The sequence below is a fragment of the Anolis carolinensis genome, chromosome 2 (assembly GCF_035594765.1).
Source record: "Anolis carolinensis isolate JA03-04 chromosome 2, rAnoCar3.1.pri, whole genome shotgun sequence".
Lineage (NCBI taxonomy): Eukaryota > Metazoa > Chordata > Lepidosauria > Squamata > Dactyloidae > Anolis > Anolis carolinensis.
The window spans coordinates 220,590,305-220,610,490 of NC_085842.1; the positions used below are offsets into that span (position 1 = coordinate 220,590,305).

A 20,186-nucleotide genomic window follows, 5' to 3' on the forward strand; every position below is an offset into this window, starting at 1 on the left:
CCCCCAAACTCTACCATAATTTAAAGCTGGCTATGTTGGGTTTGTGTGCCAGGTTTGGTCCAGATCTGTCGACAGTGGGGGTTACAGGGCTCTCTGGAAGTGGAAGCCAATAGAAAATCAGCCACTTACATACATACATTTTTATTATATAGATAGATATGGCACCTATGGGCATTACTTGTGCTGGAAATTAAATTTCAGAACACGTTGTTCCTTCCTGCTCTTTTCAACAGAAAAGTCAATTCCAATACCCTTCTAGCTCACCCTTTTTCGCTACTTTTGGTAGCACTCTTCCATATCATTTTCATGCTCTAAGCCACTGGCCTTAGAATTCATCTGCTATTGTTGGATCTTTTTTATCACTTCCAGAGTCTTGAACCATGTCTTTGTTGACATGGGGATAATTGTTCTTGCAGAATTTGAGAGGCTGGGTTGCATAGAATATTGCTGAATGGGAAATGGAAGGGTACCAGGCATACAATGGGAGATATCAGGGAATGAGCTGGACATCTTTTTCTTCTTTTTCTTCTCTGCAGGTGAGTCGCAATTTTGAACTGGTTGGACGGGTTAACTTAGATCAGTTGGAACAATTGAAAGGGAAAGAGGAAAGTTCCAGCAGTGATGAGGAAGAAAAGGAAGAAGAGATGAGCCCCAAGACCGATGAGAGAGGTCAGTATGACTGCTTTGTCTGTAATGCTTAGCAGAATTCTGCACCCAGCTGATTCTCCATCCTCCCTTTTTACAAAACCTCACCATATTTGGGGGGAACGCATCAAGCAATGCAGTCTAGTCGTTCTGTCTCTAGTTACCAGATAACAGAGAAACAACTGGATCATATGAAATAGTTGCCAATGAAAACAATGCATGTGTGTGTATGTGTTCCCAAGCCCTTCTGAAATTAATTTTAGCACATTTAAGCCAATATGAAGCTATAAAGATGAAAGATCAAATGAGCTAGCAAATCTAGAATAACAGCGATGTTGCAGTAGGGAATAATGACCACATGGTGTGCTGGGCTTATAAATAGCTCTACATTGAAATCAACTGCATAACACATAAGGTATGCAAGAGAAGCTGGGTCCATTTTCAGTTAGATCAGTATTCCCTAGTCTGTTGCCCTTTGGAGAACTGTTTAATTACAGTTCTCATAATCCCTAATCAATAACCATTTTGGCTAGCACAGGCAGAATATCTATTACTTCAGATCTGAGATGGAACCAGGAACCAATTTACACTACAGAATTGTAGCATGATGATTCCACTTTAACTGCCATGAGATTGGGAGTTCGGGGTGTGATATTTAAAATTTTCAGTTAATTAATGGAAACAAGGTAAAACACAAATAATAAGCTAAAATCATCAACATATTAACATTTATTTGATAACCTAGGGGAGAAAAATTAAAATCTTTGCCCTGGATAATAAGTGCTAGGCAAGCATCTTTTGGGAAGGGATTCCATAACTGGGTACCACTTTTGAAATATTCCGTGTGCCGTCATCAGGATTTCATTATGGTGATGTTGTGGCTGGATCTATATCCATCTTAGTCCCCCTTGCCTTAATTCTGCCTATCTTACACAGGATCTTTCAGTTCCTTCTATTTAATTTACTTAATTTAATTTACTAGCTTGGGTACCCAGCAGAGCCTGGGTTATTTGAAAAAGACATTGTTTTTTGGGGGGTATTAAGTAATATCATTTAGTTAATTAGTAACACGATTTAATAGAAAAAGGCCAGTCTTTGATTTCGTTGTTTATGAATGATCCCCTAGGAAAATACATAATGATGTGGGTGAACTGCAATTTCCAGAATCCAGTCAATCCTCCCTAAACCAGGCCTGCATGCACAGTTGGCCATTTTGGGTGTGAGTGCTAAGTTTGGTCCAGATACGTTGTCGTCTGGGTTCAGGGCTCTCTGGATATGGATGAATTACAACCCCCAGATTTCAAGGTCAATCACCCCCAAAATCCACCAGTATGCAAAATTGGCAGTGTTGAGTATGTGTGCCAAGTTTAGTCCAGATCTGTCATTGGTGGGGTTCAGAGGGCTCATTGAATACAGGTGAACTATAACTCCCAGAATTAAAGGTCCATCACCCCCAAAGTCCACCAGTATTCCCAGTTGGCCATGTTGAATTTGTGTGCCAAGTGTGGTCCAGATCCGTCATCAGATGGGTTCAGTGTTCTCTGAATCTGTCCCTAGGAAAGTAAAGTCCTTTCTGAAAGAGTTATCATGGGAAAAAGGTGTCTCCACTGAAGTTTTCTCACCAGTCATTGTTTCCACAACAAGCCATTTTTTAAAAAATAGTAGTAGTAGTAGTAGTAGTAGTAATAATAATAATAATAATAATAATAATAATAATAATAATAAAGTAATACATCACACAGTCCTAAACACTTCAGAAGTGTTTGCCTTGTGATTTTGTGATATGAAATCCAGCATATAGGATAAGTGAATATGTTGGATAATAAGGAAGGATTAAGGAAAAGCCTATTAAACATCAAATTAGGTTATGATTTTACAAATTAAGCACCAAAACATCATGTTCTACAACAAATTTGACAGAAAAAGTAGTTTAATATGCAGTAATGCTAAGTAGTAATTACTGTATATACGAATTTAGCACCAAAATATCACTATGTATTGAAAACGTTGACTACAAAAATGCGTTGGAAAATCCAGAAAGTTGGATAAGCGAGTGTTGGATAAGTGAGACTCTACTGTATCTCATTTTCTGTGTCATACTACGTCTTTCTGTCAATAATAGTAGTAGTTGTAGTAGTAAATAATAATAATAATAATAATAATAATAATAATAATAATAATAATAAACAACTTTATTTAGTTCCTGCCAGCATCTCCCAAAAGGGACTCAGGGCGGCTTACAAAAGCACTTGGAAGTGCAACAAAATACAACAAAATACATGAGCATATAAAACAATCACGATGTAAATTTACATAAACACATATACAGAAAACATCATATAAAACTCCTACTGATTTAAAAGATTCAGTAAAATGTAGGCTGCGGATATAAAATCTAGTTCTCATTGGGACAGAAAGTGAGGTGAAATCTTCTGAACAACTTACAGAACCTATCTTGTTTGTAACTTGGGGACTGCCTGTATTCTGGGTTTCCTATTGTCCTCTGTAGAGTAGTCTTTTTTTTTTTTGGTTTTATCATTTAATTCAAAAATCTTTTAATCTGTTCCTTGCATTTGGAATTCAGAAAACAGAACATAAAACTATTCATTCTTAGCCATCATGGTGAATAGATATTAAGAGATCTGCTCTTCATAAACCTACCTATCAACTCTTGCCAAACTATTTTCCCTTATTATTTTTTCCCAATAGCTTCTCCTGCCCCTTCCCCAATCTTTCCAAATAAAACTCCCTACCCGGGAGAAGATGGTAGGACCAGGGAATAGTATGCAAATTACATAAAACATGCTGATTGAAATAAAAGTAGGAGTAAGTGCCCACTCTGAATAAATTAATTTGTAACAGCAAAATTTGGGATTTTCAATAAAACAGGACTTGTTTTTTGAGCACCACCACCTTTTCCCTTTCTGTCCTGTGGCAAATTTATTCTGCTTTTGGAGCAAACTGTGACATACTTAAGTGAATGAAGATCAGCATTTTATGAAAGGCACTTTTAGCATCAAGAGAACAAAAATCTCTTTGTAGTAACGTGCAATCCCCGATAGATAATTTTGACAATCAAGACATGGGAAAGGGCTTTGGGGGAGAAAGTGCTGGTATCTCTTTCCAGCAGTGAAACTGCCCAAAGAAAGAAAGTCAGGCACAGTGTGTATGTTTTTGTGTGTGCGCACAAGAGAGAAAGAGATATTGTTAGAAGCTTAAGTTGGCTCATGAGCTGTGTACATTATAATAAAACATGGAAATGAGGTAAGCGGAGATCAGCAGTAAATGAAGCAAAATTCCCCATTTCTTTCATTATGTACTTTGAGAGGACTCTGGGAAGGCAAAGGCATTGGCATTCTGTTGTTTTCTTGCTCAAGATAATCCCCACTAAAGAATTAATGCTTGGAGCAGATGGCACCGTCTCATTTTCAGTGAAAAGAATCAAGCAAGAGAGTCCAAGCAATTATTTTTAATGGCCTGTGTGGCGTTCATCGTAATTTTGTGAGAAAACATTTCATCTTTTGTTTGTGGCCGGGTCTCTTGTTCATGCAGGACCTGCGTTTTTCCCGTGTAGGATGTCTACTGCGACTTCAAGGTGTTGAGGGGACCCAATTAATGACTCGATAGCGCACAATCCATCCTGAGCACAATCCACTCCCATTGATTTAAGCAGATGGACCAGCTCTTTCCCACCCAAAACCAACAGAACATTTAAAGAAATTTCAACTTTGTTCGGATCTTTCCCAGTGTGCAGAGATTAATGAAATGCTTTGTTGGGTTTCATCCTGTACCAGGAACACGTTGCATTGAAGGTGGAACTTATGTGTTCAGGAAAACTGGCAGCAAGCCGCATTTTGATTAAAGCTAGTGGCACAATTCCTGCTCGTTTTGATTAATCTAGAGCACACTACAAAGTCCCAGCACTCAATGCAAAAAGACATGCCAGCATCTACTCCTCTCTTCTAGATTGCCTTCCAGAAGTCACTAGACCAGTGGTGGCAAACCTATGGCACACATACCAGAAGAGGCATGCAGCACCTTCTCTCCTGGCATGTATGTCGTCGCCCAGTCCCTTGCTCCTACGCCCCTGCTCGCTCGTCCAGCCTTCCCCCACCCGCTCACTTGCTTGCCCATTCCCCAGGTTCTCCCCCTCCCCCACTTCCACCTCCAAGCTCCCCCCCCCCCTCGGTTTGCGCATTCAGTCTCCCAAAGGTTTGTCATCACTCCACTAGACTATTGTCTTCACTTATATTGTTGTAGCCAGTTGTAATTACAGTAGAGTTCCGGTTATCCGAGATAAAGGGGCGGGCCCAATCTCGGATAAGCCATCGGGTAATTTTCTATGGCTTAGAGTTATAAAACAGCCGGAAGTGCCAAATGCTTTTATTTCCTGTTTTCTCTGCAACCTTGCAATGTCCAAACCCATTCTTCATGTCCTAAGGGTTTTTTAGTCTTCTTAATATTACTATAATTCCCAGAGTTTCTTGTTCTGAAATTGTGCCCTTGCACCTAGAATTGTTTTCAAATTTATCAAGACGGATAGTTTTAAAATAAGAATAGAAATGCAATGGAGAATACAACATTCATGATAAACCATGTATGTTTGGAAAGATGGGACTGTAATTACCCTAAAAGGATGTGTTTGTGAAATGAAATTTTAACCTCATATTATTTCTCATGTTTCTTTGGGAATGGAAATTGCTTTTTCACATGTGGTTAACAGGAACTGCTCAATACCCATTTTTCTGTTTGTGTGTGTACACATGCACACATGTGCCTTCAAGTCACCTGTTGATTTATGGGGCTCACATGAATTTCACACATTTTTCTTGGGCAAAGAGTACTTAGAGGTAGTTTGCCATTGCCTTCATGTGAAAATTATCCTGGTATTCCTTGGTGGTCTGCCCTCTGAGTACTAACCAAATCTGTCCTTACTTAATGTCTGGTGTGAGACAGGATATAGTACCTTTACAATACTTAGGCTACATCATCTCTTCTGAATTTGAATACATCCTTAAATATTGATCTGAAGGAAGGTTAGGGATTTGGATAGCTCCTCAGGGCTGTAGGATACTTCTTGAGGGGGCTGGATGACATCAAGGGGTCTTCCCTTCTCTCAATATCATCTGGGATTCTTCACCCAAGAAGAGACGAAGGAGAGGATGGTAGTAATACCTCCTTCTGGTGCCAGTCTTCCTCCTCCTTTTAAGGATCGAAAGAAGGCTGGAGCAGGGTCTTTTGCCACCTGAGTGTGCTGTCTAAGCTTGAGGTTGGCTTTGTTTCCCATTGCCTTCCACAATGGAAAAAGCAAAAGAAGTGCAAAGCCATCTTACCGTAGCCTCAAGGAATCATTGAGGTTTCTACACAATCACTCTTTCTTCTCAAAGAGGGGCCTCGCTCAAGGCTTGGTGAGCCAGATGTAGCTTGCCCATTACTAGACATTTCTTATCCATGGTTTACAGTATTGCTATTAACTAATCCAGTTTATATGCAGTTATGCAGACATCCCAACTCATATTCCTTTGAAAGCTGACATGTGTGGAGTTTGTTTCCAAAACGTACCAAAACAATTGAAAAATGAGTTCTAGGTGACTATTCATTGTTGATTAGAAGTAAAATATTATGTGCAGATCAAAACTATCAAAATGTTTCAAATCACCTTGGTACAGAGCTTGGAAAATTGCATTTTATAGCAAAAGAATGCGTATCCTGAGCACTTTTTTTCAGATTCCTGTAAAATTTGTTTAGATGGATTAGGTGCCTTTTGGAAACAAGCTCCACATGTGTTTACTTTGTTGGACTTCATAAGAAAATTCCACTTTCTTCTTCATTCTTAAGATAAATATTAGAAATCTTACTCAAGGCTTCCGTATGTTTTTTTTTCCTTCTAGAGTCCATGGGGTTCTCAGAGAATGGTCCACCAGAAAAAAGGTTTGCATGTGAATTTTGTGGCCGGACGTTTGCAGAGGGCTCCGAATGGGAAAGGCATGTACTGAGGCATGGCATGTAAGTAGCCCTAAGAACTACTTGCTAGTAACAATTCCAGGAAAGTTCTTACTACTTATGTTTTTTGTGAAGGAAACAATATCAGAGGTGAACCCCTTCTACCAAATTATTGGTGGCTGCTCTATAAATTGGGTTTCACTGTGGTTTCTTCAAATGTGTAGACTTAGAGATTTGTAGACTTGGTCTACTGAAGTTTGTGCTACTAACTTCATTCCCTCAATACTTCCTATAGTGACTTTGAAATGAGTTTGAATCTGTTAAGATTTGTGCATTATCAAAACTTGCTTAGGAATTCCAATTCAATGATTTGTCATTTCTCAGATCAGTATGATCTGCTTGATATCTTTGAATAGCTGAACCTCTTCATCTTGTGCTTTATGAGTTGGGAGTGAATTACACTTATGTGAATTGAATCCAGTTTATTGGATGCTGGATTCATTTGGAGTCTTCATAGTACTTTGATACTGCTTGAGTATATGGCTTGATATTGTCTCTTTTTTCTATTTTATGTTTTGGAGTTCTTGCCCTTTTGGTATATAGTCATCCCTCCACATTCACCAGATTAGGAGCAACTACAAATAATAACATTTCTTTTTTAAAAAATTGGAGAGAACACTTCTTTAGAAATATTTAATTTCACCACCATGCCTTTATGGTCAATTTCTGCCATATTGTACTGGAGGACCTAAAGCAGGTCTCTTCAACCTGTAGCCCTCCAGGGGTTTTGGACTTCAGCTCCCAGTATACCCAACCACTGAACAAACTGGCTAGGGCTTCTGAGAGTTGGAGGCACAAACACCTGGGGGCCACAGGTTGAAGAGGCCAGACCTAAAGATTCCTAGAAAGATGTTGTATCTAGGAATTTCTAGGTCCTCCAGCATGACTATGTTCAACTTTTGGCAATCCATAGAAGACCTAAGAGATTTTAAAAAAGAACATTTTCATCAAATCCTTGAATAGTCAAATCTACAAAAAATCAAATCCATTCCTCCCACAAGTAGATCTAAATATCTAAAAAAATGTGGATGTTCCACTGTGTCTTCGATTAGACAATTCCCCAGATTACTCGACCCCCACTAGGACATGAAATCTCATTCTTGCACTTTACTATTATTCTCTATTCAAAGACATAATGCTCCACTCTACATTGTTCTTTACCCCCAAATCTCTGTTGTTTGATTATGCACTTTACCCGTTAGCCTTTCCTTCAAAACTGATTTCCACTAGCTTGCCCACCTAAGCCTAGGAATTGACAGTTATGTCAACTTCATGGGTTGATTGATGGTTGATTTATTTTTGTTATAATGTTATTTTCTGTTTTTCTGTTGTTGTTTATGCACTTCTATGTACACACATGGTACACATGTAAGCCGCCCCGCGTCCCTTCGGAGAGATGGAGGCTGGGTACAAAAATATAATAATAATAATAATTATTATTATTATTATTATTATTATTATTATTATTATTATTATCATTATTATTATGTATGATTTGAAAGATGTGGCACAGTGAATGCTGGCCAACAAAAATATCAGAATAACTACTGACTCTACTTTGTGTCTGGTGAAACAGCCAAATGTTCCTAACCACTCTGGAATTTGTTAATAACTTTGTCTTTACCTAGTAGGGAAGTGTTTTTCAAATATGGTTTAGCATGTACTCACATGTCGGGATTTTTTTCCCCTTCTTTCTTCTCCTTTCCGGGTTCCTAGGGCTGTGAATGAAATCAATCAGGTGATTAGTGAAGACAGCCAGTCAAAAGAGAACCCAGAAGAGAATGTGAAGGTACCGTTGGCAGAAGAGATGGAAAGCAGCATGTCAATAGTGGTGGACTTTTCCCACAAGAATGAACCTGCCGTCTGTATTGTTGCTGCTGCTGATAAATCACTCCAAGAGAATACAGAGGCCAAAAGTGAATGAGCACCTGGTGTGATTTCAGACAACCTACTTGAACAGTGATGGATGGGATGGGGTGGGGAGGGGGACAAGGAAGAATCAAAGCTGCTTTTAGGACTGAATGATCTATTTTCAAAGCACTGGTACCTGTGTGTGCGTGTGTGTGTGTGCGCGTGTGTGTGTTTTTGCGTGTGTGTACATATATTAAATTTATTTAATTGAGGACAACAAAATGATGTGGCTCCATGACATCTCTGCAACTCTTCTGGATCTTGACAGTGGGACGTTTCCGTTCATTTGGACTTGAAGAGCAAACTCGCCAATGCTCTTTGCGTTACACCGTTGTGCTTTGCCATGGACACTTTGGATCATTTCAAGGATGGAAGCGTCACAAGGATGGAAGAGTGCAGGGGACAATTTTCAGCGCACAACTTTGGGCGCTTTTTTCTAATTTTAATATACATATGCTTTTCCAGACTGACTGACTGACTGACTCGCTTTAGAAGAAGAAGAAAACAAAACAAAAAAACTGCTTTTTGCTTAAAACAGTCACCTGTTTCCTAGTACCTCAGAATTAACCAAGGGAAATATTAAAAAAATACAAATCTCTGCATTTGTCAGTACTACCTGTTGTTGTTGTGGTTAAATGTAGAGACAAGACTGCTGAGCAAGATGGTGAATGGAAGAAAAACCACAAAGTTTTAAAACAAAAGGAAAACAAAATTGTGCTCAAAAATCCCTGTGGGGGTTTTATTTCTTAAAATACTGTGATTTTTTTAATTATTTTAGTAAAAAAATACAAAAAAGAAAGAGAGAAAGAGAGAGAAAGAGAATTCCTAGATACCTGTCCGTGGCTTGTCATCTTTTATTCCAGGTAAGCTGTTTGTTAGCGTTCAGCTATGATTTTAGGGTGCGTGTGTGTTGTTGTGTTTCTTTTAAAGACTCATGTGACTGACTATGTGCCGTTCTTGTTTTGCCCCATGTCTCCGTCTGCTCAGCCTAAGGGGTTACAAACACAGCACAATTAAGTTTCGGGTTGTTGGTTTGTTTTTTCACGTAAAGTATTGTTACTCTCCGCCCTGGCCCTCTACCCACCCAGGAGATGACGCTGGGAAGGGGGATTAGTTTTTGTGAATATAATGGGTTTTTTATTCTCTCCCCATCCCTGTTAGTTTCAAACATGTGAAAATAGCAAAGAAGTGACTTTAAAAAAAAAGAAAAGAGAAAAAAAGAAAGAGAAAACCCCCATTAATACTAAAGAACCAAACTTACAGCACAGCTATGCAGGTTGTGGGCCAAATGGCTCCTCGTAACCATTCTGTTGCTCGTCAGATTTCAACATCTCTCACTGGTTTTTATTTTCGTTCTTACGAATGGTTGCCTTTTCTTCGTATGTGGTGCGTCTTATTTTGGTGCGATGGGAGGGAGAAAGGGAGGGAGCTGATGGCTCTGAAATTCCCAACATTTCCGAAATTCTGAAAGCGTAATTTTGAAAGCTTGAGCTGATCAGGTTCTGTACTATTTGGAGGTAGATGGTCGACTCTTTGTGAATTTCATGAACATGCTCCCGTTAGCTCTTCGCATGATGGGAAACAGCGAAGCATAAATAGGAATCTACTACATCCATGGGGTTTTGAGACCGGTGTTCCTGATTTCATGCTAAAAGTCTCCGGGCATTTTGCGTGAACATGAATCAGAAGGTCGGGACCCATGGGGGAAATGGTCTGGCTGTGAACAAAGGGGTTTCTTTCCAAAAAGTAGAAAGTATTTGACTGAAACTTAGTTTAGAAATGCATGTGTCTCTTTGGGTTGTTCTTCATTTTCATTTCTTTTTTGGTTTGGCGCCTTTTTTTAACTTGGAGGGTTGGGGTGGGAAGGGTGGGCACGAGAGGAAGCTGGTTGAGAAGTCGAGAGCCAACAGAACTTCTCCTCAAATTGATGGCAAACGAAGATGGAGTGGGAAAGGAAACAAAAAAATGAAAAATAATACTGTTGCATTTGTGAAATAAGTGCTACTTGAAAAGCATGGTGTTTTGATTTTGAGGATTCATATTTTGTGGGGGGTAGGGACCTTTTTTTATTTGGAGGGAGGGACAGTCGTGTGGAAAACACATTGAAAGGACAAGTATAAATACACATTTTGTGTCTGAATGTTTTCTTTTAAATTGGCCTAGTTTCAAATGTATTTAAACAGTTCCATACCTGGATTGGGTGTTTGTAATGGTTACCAAAAATGAAAAAGATGAAAAAAAAAGAAAGAAATAGATGACAAAAAATGAAATAAATGATTGTGACATGCTTTTATCACTACTTTATTTTTCAAATAACATGTAAATATTGTAATCCATTGGATTTGTTTTGTTTTGTTTTTTGCTAACCTGTTAATAAATATATGGGACCATTATCCTTTTTAACAAGTCTAGAATGTCATATTTTTTCTTGTGTTTCCCCTCCCACCCTCCCAAATGTATACCTTGATATATTGTGGACACACATTTTAGATGCATTATTATGATTCTGTTGGCTGTAATGATGACCTAGGATTGAGAATAACATTTTTTTCATTTGTTTAATTTATACAGAGGACTTTTTCAGAGTTTGACAGAAGGAAATAAATAGCAAAATGATAACTCACTGGCTTCAGAACTCAGTATTTCCTAACTAAGATTAACTATTGCTCAGTGTTTGGTGGACGAGGAGTGGAAGTTCTGAATTGTTGCACTGATAATTTTTTTAAGGCAAAAGAAAATGAATAAAGAATTTTCAAAAGTGTGTGTGTGTATGGTTCTATCCCATTGAGAATTAATTTTTAATCCCTTGGCTGCTTTCTTGTGAGTCAGACAGAATAATTTGGGGATGGATGGCTGTCAGTGTATTTGTCTGCATTTTTAAAAAAATCATAAGACATGTTTTTACCTTGAATGGCAACGCTGGCGGGAGAGGCAGAGGGAATTCCATCCTGAAAAGGTTTATTTTGTATATTTATAAACATTTACAAGGCGTCCTCAACCTTTTTATGCCGAGGCCCAGTCCACGGTGCCTCAGACTGTTGGGGGGATAAACTATAATTTGAAAAAAAAAATCATGAGTGAATTCTTATGCACACTGCGCCTATCTTCTTTGTAGTGCATTTTTTTTTTAAAAAAAAACAACCCCACAATATTTGAAATTGAACAATTTCAGCCAACACAAACTTACCAGTATTTCAGTGGGAAGTGTGGGCCTTCTTTTAGCTGATGAAATAGTCAGTTAGGATTGTTGTTGTGCGCCTTCAAGTCATTTCAGACTTAGGGCAACCTTAAGTCTAAAGTTTAGGGTGGGTGTGGGTAAATGTTCTTGGAGAGCCACATCTGGCCCACAGACCTTAGTTTGTGAACCCCTGGTTTATGTTTCTTGGTGTATAAACTTAGTGAAAAGCTTGTATTTTTGTGGTGTGTCATCAAGTCGTTTCCAAGCTACAGCAACCTTAAAGTTAACTTACTGCAAGGTGTTCTTGGTAAGATTTGTTCAAAGAGGGTTTGCCGTTATCTCAGCCTGAGAGCATGGGACTTGTCCAAGGTCACGAAGTGTGTTTTCATGACTGATCAGGTATTCAATCTCTGGTCTAGCACTCAAACCACTACACCACACTGATAGCATTTGGAGAAGGGGAAAAAGAGGGAGGAGTACGAGAAATTTTGCATTGATATGAATAATATGTTACTTCAGTTTTCTAATTTTGGAATAATCTTCATTTGTCCCAGTTGAATTTACCTCTACTTCAATATGGTTAAGATTATTGTATATAATCATGTATAAGTCTAGAAATTTTAGTTAAGAAATCAGTCCAAAAACCTGAATTGACCTACGAATGGGTCAATGTAAGTACTGTAATGTAATTATTATCTGAAAAGAAACAGTCTCTTAAGTGGTTCTCAACCTTGGGTCCCCAGATGTTTTAGCCTACAACTTCCAGAAATCTGAGCCAGTTTACCAGCTGTTAGAATTTCTGGGAGTTGAAGGCCAAAACATCTGGGGACCCACGGGTTGAGAATCACTGGTCTAAGTAGAGTGACAAAAGGTGAGAGCTCAATCCATCCTGGGAGAACATAAAAGAGGAATTGACCTTTCAACTCTGCCATGATGCTGCTGCTATCCTTTTTGAATTCCTGAGTCAGAAAATTGCAGCAATAGAGATTACTGGTGCACTGGGACAGCATTGGTGCGTTATTGTCTCCAAAGAACAACCTTTGAGTTATCAGTGGGTAATTACAAAATTTATAATTTTGCCCCCAGAATCTGTCCTTGACTTATAACGGAGGTCTACTTATCCATGAATTTGTATGGTAGCTACCTTGTGGGAATCGGAACATTTTCCCTTTTGTCTCTACCTTCTCCGTTATTAAAATAATTAGTTCAATAAAAATTTTGACTGAATTAATTTTTATTCCCAGATCATTTTCTTTTGTCTGTTGCTAAGTAGCTACAGGTTTTCCAGAACTGAAAAATAAGCAAGGTTTTTTTTGCAACATTTTCTGAGAACAACCTGAGTTTTGGACAATCATCCTTAGAACTAGGTTCATTAGTAGGCAGACCATCGTAGGCAAAATTCTGATAGACTGTACCTGTTTAGCCCTTTCAACTCCTCTGGAAAACAGGGTTTTTTAATCTTTTGGGATCCATGTTCAAATCTTCATACACGTCTCCCTTTCTAGCACAAACTTAGTTCTAAACTACAGTTCTTTCTCTGGCCCATCTGTTTTGATGTTCTTTCCTTGATTTCCGTGAACTATGCCATGGCTTGTTACCTTTGGGGAAACAATACAGGAAGGAGAGAAATAAGGGAAAGAGAACAAGAGTAATGTCATATTTCAGTAGAGTAAGAGGACAATGGGATTCGGCAGCCTCCTAATGATAAGACAGCAACTCCGATCACATGTGGCAATTGGACATATTATATTCTGAGGAGAATTTGGTATCTAACCTGGAACACCATGTGTTCCCCACCTCTGGTTAAACTATAGAGAAAGTGGAGGATTGAAGGGAAAGTGGCACAAGAGAACAGTGGGGGATTTAACACCATTTCTGATAGGGGAAATGCATCTGGGATAATCAGGGATCTTTGTGGCAGGTTGCAGAAGTAGAAGCTTCTTCAGAAAAGCAGGGGAAACTAAAGATGAATTGTCTTCAGAAACTTCTATCTGAAGATAAAATTCCCAGGTATCCCTTCTCCACTCTTCACCACAATTCCCTGCTCCTCTTTGCAGCCTTTCCAGACTACATCTGTGCCTGCCAGCCTGGTTGTATGTTGCTAAATCCAGATCCAACCAACCATCGTCAGAAATTATTATGCCTTCTGTCTCGCCTCTACAGTTTTGTTTTGTTTTTGTTTTTTTTTTTGTTTTTTTGTTTTTTGCTATCAACTCGCCCCCCTCTAAATAACTCACAGCAGTTTACAGCCAATAAATAAAACCTTAGCTTAAAAAGACACAAGCCATTGGAAAAGGAAGTCTCATCTATTTCCCACGTGCAGGGTGAGAAAGTGCAGGACAAAAAGTTTTGGACTGGCACCAGCAGCATGCAGTTTTAAGTTTGTGTTACATGAGACAGCTGGGATACAGGAGAGGGAACACCTTGTGCCTCTTTCTACAGAGGAAAAAAGACATCTAAAGCTTGGAGCTGGAGGATTTTGAAATACAGTAAGACTCCCTCATAAACACAAGTATGGGTTCTCTGGTTTGACCTTGCCTGCATCCAGAGGAAAATGATCTCTAGGAATTTGCTAAATCCTCCAGTTGATTCTATGATACGCTTGACCCAGAAGTTGCCACACAATTGCACTGGAAGACCGAGCAAATTCTAGGTCCTCCAGATCACCCCTATGGTATGCTGACACCAGAAATCAGTAATTTAATAGTGATCAGCGATAGGCATGGTTTGAGGTAACTGAAGTCAGACCAGTATATATATATTACCTTTCCTCCAAAGAGTCCCTCAAAACAAGAGGACTTTGTTTTAAGGAAAGAATCCACCAGTTTGTAAAAAAAAAGAGTGAAATTCCATCAACAATCCGATTTGGGTGGTGTGTGGCCAAGAAGTGGAAATTAGCCCCCAGATCAATGCATATTAGGGCCGGGCTGTTGCGCAGCTGGCTAGTAACCAGCTGCAATAAATCAATACTGACAGAGAGGCCATGAGTTCGAAGCCCGGGTTAGGTTAAGCCCCCGACCATTAAATAGCCCGGCTTGCTGTTGACCTATGCAGCCCCGAAAGACAGTTGCATCTGTCAAGTAGGGAAATTTAGGTACGCTTTATGCGGGAGGCTAATTTAACTAATTTACAACATAAAACTGCCAGCAAAACATGAGGAAAGGAATGAGGAAGTACAGCCACTAGTGGACAGTGAAGCAACAGCTCCCCCTGTGGCTGGAATCGTGAAGCTGGAGAAAAAAAATTGTTAAATGCCTCTGTATATGTTGTTTGTCTGTTGGCATTGAATGTTTGCCATATATGTGTTCATTGTAATCCGCCCTGAGTCCCCTTCAGGGTGAGAAGGGCGGAATATAAATACTGTAAATAAATAAATAATAAATAAATATTGTCAGTTGAACAAAGCTGTTGCATGGAGAATTGAGGTGATGTATGTGAAGAAAGAGGCCAAGGAGAAGGAGGTTGAAAAGCATATGGCTATTTGCAAATAGTTGCTTCTGTATTAGATGTGCACTTCCAAATTAGAAGACTGAAAAGTTAGATACATCACTGTTACTCTTGAGAGATCATCTCCACTATTATGTGCTCAAACTGTAAGGAGCAAACCGTAATTATAAATAGCCAGAACTCTGTGTACAAGTGGCTAATTTGTTCTTGGAGAAATTGATTTCAATTGCTCATTTAAACAACATTTTGTGAGACAAGCCCGTAAGATTCTCTCAGTTAAATAATCATATAATAGCCATGACAAATACAGTTCTGATGAAAACGTTTGTAAAAATGTGCTAGTGGGTCAGGGGTTTGGAGTATCTTGGTGCTCATAACAAATGAGTTATTCTCCATCCTGCAGATGCTAGAATTTCACGACCCATCAATTGTGTCCTTTTCTCCTTGCTCCCAGATACTAAGGAAACGTCCATAACTATCCAAAGAAAGCCTTTGCCACGGCATTATTAGCTACAGCTAGTTGAGATCCATTAATCCCCTGGAAGCCAATAGAATAGAGTCATTGCTATCAAGCAGAATATTAAGTTGTTTGATGCCACTGGGACAAAGAAGATAAAAGATTAGACATGACATAGGTAGGGTAGAGTCATGTTCACCTTTCAAGGCAAGTCAATCATTAAAGTAATGGCCTATGAACCAGCATCATTCAAGAATCAGCATTGTTAGGCACCAGCTGATGATCCATGTACCCTAAAATGCCAGTTTCTCTGTTATATTGGTACATGTTCAGTTTCCCTCTCCAAGTGACTTGAGTAACAAGCAAAAAGGAAGGAAGAAGAGTCTTCAACCTCATCATACAGGTTGTTTTCCCTGTCTTCATACTGCCACCATATTGCTGGGCCAGAATCCACTGGAGTCCATCAAATGACGCAGGGCTACTTTTAGCAGAACTCTGTTGGGCTCAGTGCCGGCAGAGCTCTGAGAAGTTGGGTGACTAACCTGTTTTCTAATTGAAGAAGCCATGGACAGCACAGTTGGAAGCTGGGGACAGCACATAAACATTGTGGAATGGCAGCCCATAATCCACAACAGTAAGAGGATGAAGCTGTCCACAGGCTTCTGGGCTGTCATCTGATGAGGTCCTTTAACTTCTTTACCTTCTTCTGGGCATTGATTCTGAGAAGGCAAGTGATGGTGGTATTTGGAAGGAGGGCTCCTCAGAGAAAGGACTTACTGAGAGCATTGTGCCAGAGAATCATGCCGACTCAATTGTAGATAACATTGAAAGAATACCTAGGACATTCCAAAAATGACCCCAAAGGAAATGTCTGTCCATTGCCCTGCTCTGAGGGTTCAATATCTCAGAGCGTGGCCTTTTCTCTTCAGTTGTCAGGGTGAGGAAAAGCAATCTCAGGGTGAAAGCACCACTTTCTATAGTGGGTGTGATTTCCTCATTTGTTAGAACTGGTGGTAACTTTGGTTCAAATTGGAATCACATACTCTGAGCCAGTGTGGTTGATGCTTAATGACATAACTGGGATGGCACCTTCTAACATCGTATGGAATTGACCTTAGGACTCAGGTTTTGGTCCTGAAATATCAGGCCATGGGACAGTCCTAGCAAACCAATCCCGATGGGTGTTTGGAGGATGAGTAACTTGCTCCAAAAGAGGTGCTCACCCTATGGACCATACTGGAGATATTTCAGGGAACCAGAAGGTTGGTCAACCAAGTGGTGTAGCTCATCAGATAATGGAATCTAAGTGAAGGTGCTGTTCTTCAAAGCAAGGTATTGTGGGAGAGATGTCCTAGCAGACATGGGGAAGCATCATCGTGAGAGAAGGGAGAGCAACTAAGGGGTAAGGGAAACATGGAGCTGTGGCTGTGACAGTTGTGGTACATGAAGGTGAATGCAAAGTAGAGCAGAGGGTGTGCCCTGGTACCACAAGTAGATGAAATGGAAGAAGCTAAAATACAGAAACCCCCTTTCCCTGGAGAGTCTATGCCAGTGGCTCTCAGATGATTTTGGCCTACAACTCCCAGAATTCCCAGACAGTTTACCAGCTGTTAGGATTTCCGGGAGTTGAAGGTCAAAAACATCTGGGGACTCCAAGTTGAGAACCACTGGCCTATGCACATTGCAGGAACAAACCTTGGAAACCGTAGCAAGCAGCTGCTCTTAACAGCTGAGTGGAAAGTTTCCAAACAACTCTTTCCTCTTCTCTTGAGCTGAATTCACCAAAACTGGAGAAGTTGCATCCTTATGTCCCACTTGGAGATGCCCATGAAAACCAGACACAGGGCCAGGCCCTTCAATCTCTCAGTAGTATTTTCAATTCTGCCCAGAAACAGAGTTCTATTGGAGGAAAGATGGGAAGTAGCTAATATTCCTGCTACTTCGTCTTGGGGAAGTAAGAAATTTATTAAGACTTTATCACTTGTCCTTCTCTTTTTCTTTAGTTATGCAGGTACCTTTGCTGATGTCAGGGATTGAAGGGGAATATGCCCAAGCTTTGTTTTTAATAGCTTCACTTTATTGATATTTGTTGGCTTCATTTCAGTTTCTAATACTTATTCAGCAGGTGGAGGTTCAGCAATTCCACACCAGTCTCACTCCACAAATAACCTTCTTCAGCCACATGATAGCAAAGGAAGATGCATGCACCTATGTTCTTTCTCAGCCCTTCCCACTCGTCTGCTCTGCCAATCTGAGTAAGTTGGCTTCTCCTTTGGCTCTCTAACAGATGGGAAAGGCGACAGAACTGAAGACGGAGTTATGGCTGTATTTTCCTTGGCAGCTGCCAGGCTGCTAAAGAGGCTGACTGGTTTTCCAGGTTATGACCTGGCAGCCCCGTTAACAATTAATTTAATGCTTCCTCTCTGGAGTGTAACTTCGGGCTTCTTTCATTTCATTTTGTTACTGATATTGTGTGACTTAATTACCACTGCAAAGTATTTGAATTAGGGGAAATTTTCTAATATACAGATATTCATCTATATAAAGTTGTCTCTCCACATTTGTAGAATCTTGCTGGAGGGCCTACACATGCCTAGAGAGAACACAACTTTATGCATTTGTAGGTCTTCTAGCATGATTCCATAGTTGGCTTTAGCCAGAGGATGACCATAGAATTGCACTGGATGATCCACAAATGCTGACAGAGGGATTTTTCTCGTGTAAAAATAATCATCCACAATTTTTATTTATATTATATTTTCTTTTTGTGGTGACTCTGTACCTCTAACTCTTGCAAATATTGAGGGACTACTGTACAATTTGGGTTGTTGTTGTTGTTGTGTATATTTAAGCCGTACTTTTATTAAGATGTGAAGAAAGAAATGAACAAAGGCAATACAAAGAAAGCAGATGTTTATAATACATAACATTAGAATTATTACATCTCACAAAACAAACTCTAAAACACCCACACTAGGCTAGCACTTACATTAATATGCTACTACTTAAAATATGTTATGAACCTCAAACTCATCATCTGTTTATGTTACCCCTTATTCTATGCCCTTTAGATACTATTATATAACTACACTTCTGCTTTTAAAAACACCCCTATGATTCGTGAATCCAACAGTTGACATTTGCTTTCATTGTTTATATTCATTTTTTTTCTACCTTTGTGGGGACCCTGCATCTCTAAGGACTTCATCAGATAGGCTAAATTGCCTATCCTATGATGGTCCTGGTCTACTTGCACCACGAAGCCTGCTGGCTCCCATCCCACAATATCCAACTCCTTCTGGCAAGGCTCTGTGGTGCAAGTAGACTAGGAATATCATACGCCGCCGCAGCATCAACACGTGAGGCTTCCCGTGTTGCATAGTTAACAATGGGGGGAAGCCAAATGACGGGCGCTTCCCCCTGTGGGATAGGGTAAAGGAGAGGCGGGCAATACAGGGCATGGGGGATGAGTTCCCCACACCAGAATCACCACGATGTGTGGCGAATCCCAGAGATAATGTGATGAGGTCGTAAATCTTGCAAATACGGAGGAACTACTTTACGATTGGTTGATCCAGGCCAAACTGGGTTGCCTGGTCTAACGTGTAAACCAACATACAGGAGTGGCATTTTTAGTGTGTCACAGCAAGCCAGGCATCTGGGCTAGAATTATAAGGGTGAAATCTTCTTAAGGATATGAACACAAAGAAGAGGGTGATTTTTTTTAACTAGGCTGCTGTAGGTAATCTATACACATAATAAAAATGAAAATGTGTATGTGTGTATGTGGCAGAGTTGTCCACTTACACAGAAAGACTCTCGCCTCCACAAACAGCTATAGTTCCCACTGAGCAGGAGACATCCATAACTCCACTAAGGTTATAGTGAGCGCCATGAACATGTAGCCCAAACCCTGCCAGTGTCCTCCACAAACACCATACTGCCCCCCACTCAAGTGACGGCTTTCATGTGGGGACAATTTCATCCTAGATGTTCTGTTTTTCCTCCAAAATGGACATCCCAGTGTTCCTCTCTCTCTCCATTGGTGAGGAATTTGCATGACCTCTCCCACTGCCTCTCCCTTAACCCTTTCCTACCCTTTCTATGGCACAAAGCAAACAGAGAGGAATTGATCAGCAACTGAACATACTGGAGGAGGTTGGGAGACTGACTCAACATGATAGAAGTTTGGGGGAAATTGGCCTTGATGGGAGTTGTAGTTCACCTGCATCCAAAGAAACAGTGACCCCCACCAACAATGGACTGGGACCACACTTGGCACAGAGAAGCCCCATGACCAACTGAACATACTGCAGGGGTTTGAGTAAATTGACCTTGATTTTGGGAGTTGTCCTTCATCTGCATCCAGAAAGCACTGAACCCAGCTGACCTCAGATCTGGAACAAACTTGGCACACAGACCCAACATTGCCAACTGTGCATACAGGCCTGGTTTGGAGTGATTGACCTCAGATCTGGGATTTGTAGTTTACCCTTATCCAGAGAGCCCTGAACCCAGTCAACGACCGATCTTTACCAAACCTGG

The 20,186-nt window shown here is 40.1% G+C and overlaps 1 protein-coding gene across 6 annotated transcripts in view; it reads left to right on the forward strand.

Moving 5' to 3' along the window:
- Positions 1–11,320, forward strand: part of znf462 (zinc finger protein 462) — a 173,793-nt gene extending 162,473 nt beyond the window's left edge. For all 6 annotated transcript variants that reach the window (XM_062971811.1, XM_008115287.3, XM_008115293.3 and 3 more), the window contains 3 exons: positions 537–669; positions 6,537–6,651; positions 8,365–11,320. In XM_062971811.1, coding sequence (XP_062827881.1) covers positions 537–669; positions 6,537–6,651; positions 8,365–8,572 — 456 coding nt within the window. In that variant the 3' untranslated portion in view covers positions 8,573–11,320. The remainder of the gene's footprint in view (positions 1–536; positions 670–6,536; positions 6,652–8,364) is intronic.
- Positions 11,321–20,186: the final 8,866 nt, after the last annotated feature.